At 41.2% G+C, this 9,291-nt stretch overlaps 1 protein-coding gene across 1 annotated transcript; it reads left to right on the forward strand.

Moving 5' to 3' along the window:
• Positions 1 to 900: 900 nt before the first annotated feature.
• Positions 901 to 8,200, forward strand: RPL7 (ribosomal protein L7). Its single transcript, XM_033007970.2, has 7 exons — positions 901 to 999; positions 1,922 to 2,024; positions 2,508 to 2,674; positions 3,328 to 3,465; positions 3,835 to 3,944; positions 5,012 to 5,222; positions 8,138 to 8,200. Exons 1-6 carry the CDS (start codon positions 986 to 988, stop codon positions 5,218 to 5,220), a joined length of 741 nt encoding a protein of 246 aa, XP_032863861.1. The 5' UTR covers positions 901 to 985; the 3' UTR covers positions 5,221 to 5,222; positions 8,138 to 8,200.
• Positions 8,201 to 9,291: the final 1,091 nt, after the last annotated feature.

The following is a 9,291-nucleotide window of genomic DNA, read 5'->3' on the forward strand; positions in this document are numbered from 1 at the left end:
GATGAGAGCAGGCATTTGCGTTCAAAAGTTTTGGGAAAAAGTGCACACAACCTCTTCCTTCAGCAGATACTGTGGGTGTTTTATTGCATGTTTGCATGCTGATTTTAATTACCCCCTTTTATAACAGTTTTAGCAAGATCCAGTGATACAAGCCTCCGTGTTAACATAAAGTAACACTATTTTGCAAAAATTGACATTGATGTAATTGCAACTCAAATCCAAAGCATTCTCGGTAACGTTCTTCAGTGCTACCTAGCACCTCTGTGTGCCGTCAGCTGGCAGCAAATAAAACCATCAAACACAGAGACTCAGCATTCCTTATCCCCAGCCCAGCTGCCTACGAGCTGCTCCGAGCTCCGCTAATTCCCCTGCTTCCCGTGCATATGTAACGTGTCAGGGCCGGTGCCTCCGCGGGTGATTTTTACGAGGACAGGTAGGCGTTCAGAGGATCCGGCCCCAGTAGCCTTAAGCAGCCTTCCAAACACAAAGCCGCTGTGCTGCGGATGGGCACGCAGCTTCCCAAACCGCCGACCCCTATTCCCTAGCTACACAGCTGTTATTTCTGTCTGGCGAGCTGAAGAGAAACCCGACCGACCTCCTACAAACCCAAACCGGCAGAAAACGGAGCCGCCTCCCCACGCGTCCCGGCGGCCGACCCGGGGCCCGAAGCCGGCCGGTGACCAGCGCTGCCCCTCAGGCGGGACTCCATCCCGCAGCCCCGGCCTCTCCTGCTGGAAACGCTTCGGCCCCCGGGGACGCGCGGGAGGAACGCGGTTACGAATATGCTAGCGGGGCTCAGTCTTGCTCCGGTCTTTCTCCCGCTCCTCTCACCCTCCGGCGGGAGCGGCTCCCGGGCGCTCTTACCGCAGGCACCCGCCGGCCCGTCAGGCACCGCCGCGGCCGCCCAAACCCGGGGTCCTGCCGGCGCCCAGGGGTTAAGTCGGCCCCCGCGCATGCGCCCGGTCTCTCTCTTCCGGCGCTGATCATGGCGGAGAAGGAGTAAGTGGCCGTCCCGCCCCGGGATAATCCGCCGCCATCGGCGGCTGCGGCGGCGCCTCCCCTCTGTTCCCGCCGCCGCCCTGCTGCCTGCTGCCCTCCGGGTCGCCAGGCCCTCCGCCAGCGACGTGGAACGGGGCACAAATGGCCGGAGGGGCCGGGAGGACAGGGCCCGGCGCGGCGGGGATGCAGCCGTCGCCCGCCATGTCGCTTCCCCAGGCGGCGGTCGCTGCCCCGCAGGCCCTCGGTGAGGTGGGGAGGGAGCGCTGGCCCCCGAGCGCCTTTTTGTCGTGGGTGAGGGGGCTGGGGCGGGTAGAGTGCCTCCTGGCCGGGCCGGCGGTGCTCCGCTGGGCTGCGCGGAGCCGTGCGCGGCCTGAGGAGGGAGGCGTAGCCGGGTGCGCTGAGGGTAGGAGCTCGCTCGGGCGGTTACAGTTCTGTAAACACTGGTCTTGCAAGTTTGTCACATCTAAGAGTTTAAAATTTGCCTTAAAGTTCTGTGAAATAAGCTTCAGAATACTGCTAGGCTTTTTTTTTTTTTTTTTTTTTTTTTTTTTTCCCTAGTAAAGGACCCGTTAAAACGTGTATTAACCTGAAAGAGCGGTACTTGAAACAGACTTTGTTTCATTACAAATTGGGTTGTTGCAAAATGGAGTAAAAACTTCTTGTCATTCGGGTGGTCTTAATCTTTATGGCTGTGTAGACGTAGGCTGCGCACAGCTCAAACGCTAGTCTGTCAGATTGCCCTGTCAGGAACAGAAGGCGACTTGTAAGGAAGGTGCCTTAATGAGCTGGCTTGATGCGGTGAGGCCCGCATACACGTTGTGTTAAGCGTTTGTGTTGATGCTTGTCGTGTAACTATAAAGCTCAGTTCCTTCATACCAGGTAAAAGAGGTGTGGTTTTGTTTGTTTGTTTTCTCTTCATCAGAGCAAAGAAGGTGCCATCTGTACCGGAAAGCCTGCTGAAAAAGCGGCAGGCTTATGCAGCTATAAAAGCCAAACGTCAGAAGAAGGTGTTGGCTATAAAAAAGGTGAATATGTCATGATTCCTTAACTTAAATTGCTCATCTGCTACAATAGTAGCTACTGCTGCTGGTGTAACACAACACAGGGGTTTGCAGGATTTAGGTCTAGCTCATTAATACTTTCTTAATGTTTTGGACTAAAATATGGGTTAGTTTGGGTTTTTTTTTGGTCAATAACAAACCAGTTCTAGGCAGAGTAAAGGCAAAGCGCACAGTTGTCTAGAAGATTAAAGTTAGTCTTCTACAAGGCAAGAGGTGTAAGCTTGATGCACGATAACATTGTTAAAGGTAAAGTAGCACTGCTGTGTAAGAGTCTTCCAGATTCCTTAGAATATCACTGGGAGTGATTCTAAACTCCATGATACGGGCAGATGTTCCTTTAATCTGTGCTATTTGTGGGAAGTTCTAGAATAGGCTACATTATATGAGGGTGACTTTCATGTGTTAAAAGGCATTATATAATCTTAAGGAATTTTCGATTGATTTCAGTTTCGTAAGGCACAGAGAAAACTCATCTATGCAAGAGCCCAAGCTTACCACAAGGAGTACAGGCACATGTATAGGCAGGAGATTCGTATGGCCAGGATGGCCCGAAAAGCTGGCAATTACTACGTTCCAGCGGAACCGAAACTGGCATTTGTGATCAGGATAAGAGGGTAAGGTACAATACAGATGTAAACAATTTTATGTTCAAAAGCACTGAAATTGGCTTTTCTGTTATGTGTCTGTTTTAACAGCTTAAGTATGTAAATAAAATCAGATCTTCCGCTGGTGGATTGGAAAGTTGTTGGCAGTATGTTGTACGTGCACCAGAGTTTTATCTAATTAAGTACAAAATCATTATGCTGGCTATGTCTACTGTCTTTAGGAATCCCTGACTTCTAAGAAGGCAAGTCTAAAAGTATGTGCAGACAGTTCTCTTTCACCTTAATCTTGATAAAATTACATGCCAGTATTATCTTAACATTCTACTAAGCTTTGTTTGAAGGGCTTGTTTAACTCTCCTTTGGTAAAATGTTATAGAAAACTAACAAAAGGTGTGATTGGAAGAATTATGTTCAGGAGAGCACAAGGATAGTTACAGATTGTTTTGGTATAATTATTTCAATTCTTTTAATGGAAATAGATCTGTTTTAATACTAAAATATATAGAGGTAGTAAACTAATAAGTTTGCTTTGTGTAATTGGTAAAATAGTGTTACATTTTGTATGGGAACAGTACTGTTGTGTTTTTTGTTTTTTTTTTTAACCTGATATTTAGTATTTTCCAGGATGGAGATAACTGAGGCTTTTTTCCTATGTTCTGTAGTACCAATGGTGTCAGCCCTAAGGTTCGCAAGGTGTTGCAGCTTCTTCGCCTGCGTCAGATTTTTAATGGCACATTTGTAAAACTCAACAAAGCTTCCATCAACATGCTGCGGATTGTTGAACCCTATATTGCATGGGGGTGAGTGAAATGGCCAGTTTTATCAAATCAAGGTGCAAATGTTGAGTGCCTTTTGTGTTTTGCTACTCTAGACTTGCAGGCTTCCCTTGTGTTCAAAATCTTTTTATGTATTCTGTGTGCTTTCCCTGCTTTGAATTGAAAACATGATTAAGGCAATGCTTTAAAAGGTAATGTTTGCTAGATATGATTATGCTCTCATCAGTGTTTTTGGAAACTTGGTGTGAGTAAGATTTGATTCTCTGTCTCTTTTGTATTTACATTTGGGACATGCTGAAATGATCTTGCACTGTTATGGAAGTTTCATAGGGAGATGTTAACTTGGAATGTGGTTTGCAAAGACTTACAGTTCTTTTTTCTTGACTGTTTCAGTTATCCCAATCTGAAGTCTGTGCATGAATTGATCTACAAACGTGGTTATGGCAAGATCAACAAGCAGCGCATTGCTCTTACTGATAATTCACTGATTCAGAAACGCCTTGGTAAATAACTGCTTCACCTGTAACAGGCTGGTTTCTTGTTTTGTGATTTGGATGACTAATGAGAAGCTGGATAACTATACTTGTCTCCAGAAAATAGTAGTGCTTGGTTAATAATCTCTACTTTTGTCTTAATAGTTTAATACAAAGCAAGCTGGAAACAACTTTATAACTAAAGTTCTGAAAACCAGTGTAAAGAATCAAATTTTAGCATTTTAAGTGTAAACTCCTTGACCTTTAATAGGTCCATAGATCTTTCATTAATTAAAAGGTGCTACAGATGTACTGAACAGGAGGGAAGTTTATCATAGATAGCGTTGAAGTTTCAAGCTTAGTAAAATTCCTGTCAGAAGGACTAGCTAGAAGTGATATTTAATAAAAACAAATCGTGGTGGTCAGTTGTCAGGAAATAGACTGCTCTAGGAGGCTCCTTCTCTTCCAGTCGTGCTAGGAATGAAGGCAAACACCGATGTATCTCCCACTTTTGACGCCTGATTTGTGTATCACTTCAAAATACTGTGTCACTCTCATTTTCCGGTGCAATAGATAATCAGATTCTGAAAGTGCAAGTATTATGCTATAATCATGTTCCTTTTCAGCATTGTATTTTACGAGCGGTTAACTCATAACACGTCACTGATGACTCTGCAAAGGCAATGTGCTATTGCATTATTCAACAGCATAAGTAGTTCAGTAAATTTTCTTGAGCTACACATAACTGCTGTTTAAGTGTATTTAATATATCTTTTCTTCAAAGACCACAGTCTATGTTTTCTAAAACTGACTAAAAGGGGTTTGTTTTTCTGTTCCTCGTTACTGGCTACAAATATTCAGCAGTTGAAACTGATACCTCTTGTCAAATGTAGCAACTAAATAATGTTGAGTTGGCTGCAGCTAATCCATTTTAATTGGAAAAGTCAGTAATTGGGTGTCATGACAGAGTGGGTACTTTCTGACTTCCTGGAGTTTATCAAAATAAGTAGGTTTGACAATAACAACTTGATAATTTTTGGCCTGTTATCGACCAGTGACACTGTAGTCTTTCTGAAAATAATGTTTCTGAATTTTAGGAAAGCTTGGCATCATCTGCATGGAAGATGTGATCCATGAAATTTACACTGTTGGCAAGAACTTCAAAGTTGTGAACAACTTCCTTTGGCCCTTCAAGTTATCATCTCCTCGGGGTGGAATGAAGAAGAAAACAATCCACTTCGTGGAAGGTGGTGATGCTGGTAACAGAGAAGATCAGATCAACAGACTCATAAGGAGAATGAACTAATGGTGAGATATTACCAAAGTTTAATACTATTCACTGTTCCATCTCTGGTGTGTAGGCTGCTGACATGATTAGTTGAACATACAGGTTTACTATATATTCACTCGTGCTTGGGTGGTACCTACAGTGTAAAGCTACTTGGACAATACAGTGTTCTGATTTTATTTTTGAAGTCTTACTAAAGCTTAAACATTTGGGAAGAAACTAAATCTTCATTATAGCTGATATGTTTAAGAAGTATAAATATTACCAATACTTTATTTTTCATTTACCAATAAGTTGTTTTAAAATCCTGTTTGGCTTTTATGATGGGAAGCCTTGACACCTTGGCTAAAATTTTCAGCCCTCATTAATGAATTCATAGTATGATTGGAGTCTTGTGATTGCAAGTAATGTGTTTTTTTCAGATTGTCTTATTCCTGCTATAAAAGCCTGTTTAGGACTGGGAGAAAATAAATTTTCAGTTTGTTCAAGCCTCAGAATTATTCAATTTAAGCTTTCATGCTGACATGGCCAAGATGGTAATTTTGAAAGACTAGTTTGCCGATTTTAATAGTCCGAGCTTTAGAAATGGGAGGGTTTATTAACACTTAAAGCAGTTTGACAGTGACAGCTGAGTCCTGAAGTTAGTATCTAGTTCAAACAATTTGTGTTACCGATTGTTGTCACTTGGTTGTTCCTGCTTTTATAAGTCTCTGCTATTCAAAGCCAAAACTGTTTTGTTCAGTTCTCATACTTCCCATTGCTTTTTTCCACCTTTTTTTCCATACTAAGCTAGCTTTGGTGTTGCCCGTATCTTATTTTCAGTCAAGGATAAATGCCCTTCTGGTGGGACAGATATGCTGGAATTTTAGAAAACTTTGTTATATTAGGATGCTTGGAAATACCAGGCAAAGACCCAGTTTTCCCCAGACTGATTAATCCAAAAGCAAGAAGGTTGGCTGGTTTGTTCTCGTGTGGGGTGGGTATTTTTTTGGAGGGGTGTGGGTTTTAGAAATCATGTGCGGTTTACTTAGGAATTCTGAACTTCTAGAGGGCTGGTTAATAAAAAAATGGATAGTGATGTGATACTACAGCGTAAAACAGGTGTTCAGATAAGTTCTCAGAAACTAAATTTTCTGAAAGGAGGGAAAGTGATTTTTTTTTTTTTTAAGCCTTTTACAAATGTTTTCATAGCCAACAAGGAATAGCAAGTTGAGCTCATTGAAGTCTGCTGTCTGTCCAAGGATCTAAAGGAGACCTATGAAATAATATTTCCATTTGACTGACAGCTTTTTCTTCTTTAACCTTTTTTGTAGGCTGTTCTTCCTTAGTTTCCACTCCCCCAATCTTTTTGTATGTTTATTTGCTGTCTCCATCTGTGAAGTAGCAGAGTTTTAAAGCACTGGTTACATGGCACATGGATCTTGTGCTGTATGAAAATAGTTGGTTACCAGGGACAGTTCTCTCATAAAGCTTCTTAGCTTAACTATGGGAAGAAGTGGGTAACTTTTAAGAAGCAGAATTGCTGTAATGTTTGGTGCCTGGGGTGATGTTATTTTACTCATACTAGCGTTCTGTAGAAACTTTGTTAGTGGCACAAACTGTTACAAGTTCAGTATTGGCAGATGTTTCTCTTAAGTTATTGCATGAGGCTTGATAACCAAGATTGAGCAAAACTATTTTCACTTTATGCTCCTGTCTGGTTTCTGAGCATAAGATGGAAACTGCTGTTCTTAATTGAAGCACAGCAGCTTTTCTGTCAGCATAGATCCTCTCTTCTCCATCTTTACTGACAAACATCAGAAGTTTACTAGTGGTTGAGTTTTCAGGAGCCTTCGTACAGGAGGGAAACTTCTATCTAGTTCACTATTGCAGTGGCTATAAATGCCTGTGAGGCATAGTATATTGGCAGAGAAACTAGACATATTCAGCTAGTTGCTTGTGTTTTTTATTGTGTTTCTAGCTCAGCATCCCACGTAAGTATCAGACATTGGGACTTCATCCTTCAATTTAGGAAGAGGTCTTGCTGTTTGTTATTTTATGCTTATAAGTAGTTAGTTGTTCTGCTTGGACTACAAATATACATACCTCTGGTGTAAAGGTAAGGTAACTGATTGTTCTCCTGCACTTTCTATTCCTGCTGTTTTCCTACTCCTCTAAATAGAGGGCATGTTTAAAATACAAGTAACCTACATGTAGAAAATAGAAGAATGTTGGAGTTTCTACTGAGGTAATGGGCAACTAGAGCAGTAGGTTCAGATGAGATACTGGCAGTAGTCGTAAGTACTGTCATTCAGAAGGGCTGTTTTTCTGAAGATGAGTATTTGTTCCTCTTCCCTATATGTAGATTGCTTCCTGCTATTTGTCTTTTCGTACTGCTTAAGTGGTAGTCTTAAATTTTTTGAAAAAAGAGAGACTTCCAGTACTTGACTGGGAGAAAAGAGCACAGTACTTGATACCAAATTTTGACAATCCAGTGTTGGCAAGATACTGAATTTGATTAGTTCTCAAGCAAGCTTTACAGGAACTGGTCTCAAATCTGCTTTTTGCTTTCACTTTTGTATGTAAACAGTTCCAGAAATGTGCTGAAAATAGAGTTACTGCAGCAAAAGTTAGAATATACACAATGCCTCAGTATGTCTTTAAATATAAAGTTCTCTCCTGTGCTTTTATACAAATAGGAAAATAGATACCAATAGTCCAAGGTAAGAATGTTTATCCTGTTAGTTCTGGCACTTGAAATCTGTGTTTTGAGTGAAGAGATGTTAATACAGAGGTTAGTTACTGTGTGCAAGACTACTGCAGTCTTCAATCCAGTGAAATAAAATTAGTATTTTCAGCCCAAATTATAAACTGTAGAAATGTGTTAATTCTTTGGGTGGCTGAAGTAGTTTTAGATCTACACATATCTAATTACAGGGTTTTTTTTCCCTTTCAGATTCAGATGCCCAGCTGCAATCTTTCAAAGTCTGGTCTGTTAATAAAACCATCTTGCACAAAACATCGATTGGTCTCTTTTTGTGATCTTCTTTTCTACTGGTGGTGGTTGCTAAGTTAACTTTGGAGTAACCTGTTTCAAAGAGCCGTGTATAGTTTGAATTAGCAATATATAGATAATACTTTTCACCTTCATTTGGAGGAGGAGACTTTGGAAGGATTCGTGCAGGTAACAGATTAGTTTTTGTGTAGCAACAGTTATTTTTGTTGTGATGAAAAATACAGTAAATGTCAAACTGAGCTGTATGCTGTTGAGTGGACGGGATTCCTGCTTAGTTGTAGTGCACTAAAAAGCTGTGTGAGAAGATTTTTCTATGTGAAGAAGAGGCAAGGGTAAATAGGTTCTTAACATGCTAAGATCCTGTTTGTAAGATCGGAATAATTCCGGGTCTGAACATCTTCAGGTACTTTTTACCAAAGGAAACATGAACTGCTTTACAAAATGGCAATTTAATTTCCACATTCTAGATAATTACTCAGCTTTACATTGTCTGTGGTGTTTTATTTCAGGTATTATGGAAGTGGAGACCAGGATTCATGAGGATATGAACAGCTGTTGATAATGTGTAGTTCTAGCAGGGTACAGATTAGAAACCCAGGGACTTGTAAAATGCATAACTGCATTCAAACTGACTTCTTATCTTGTGAGCACTTCACTGCAGGAGCCTTAGCCTGCAGCGACACTTGGTACAACAGATCAATAAGTCAAGTCTGCTCTGACAGAAACGCTTTTCTCTGTTACAGGCAAGCTGTATTTACCTACTTCAGCACTGAAGGATGTCCGTTTAAAAAATCACTGACATTGATTACTGTTTTCCAGTTTGTGCAAAAGCTATTTCTGCACTTTAGTTTAAATAAAACTTCTTAACAGCAATGCTAGTTTAGTAAAGCTTGTCAAAAGCTAGTTTTTGTTTTTAAGTAACTTGGGAAGTTATGATAGTGGCTTAATTGAAAATAGTTGTTTGCTTTTGGTTGTTAATGTGTTAGGCCACTGGCAGAAGAGCTGAGCATCAAATGGGTCACTCTTTCCAGGCACTTGAACAACTGGGTTCTAAAACCTAAAGTGACAACTCCCCCATTGTGAGTCAAGCTCCA

This window comes from Tyto alba, unplaced genomic scaffold (genome assembly GCF_018691265.1).
Source record: "Tyto alba isolate M040663 unplaced genomic scaffold, T.alba_DEE_v4.0 Super-Scaffold_9, whole genome shotgun sequence".
NCBI classification, from domain to species: domain Eukaryota; kingdom Metazoa; phylum Chordata; class Aves; order Strigiformes; family Tytonidae; genus Tyto; species Tyto alba.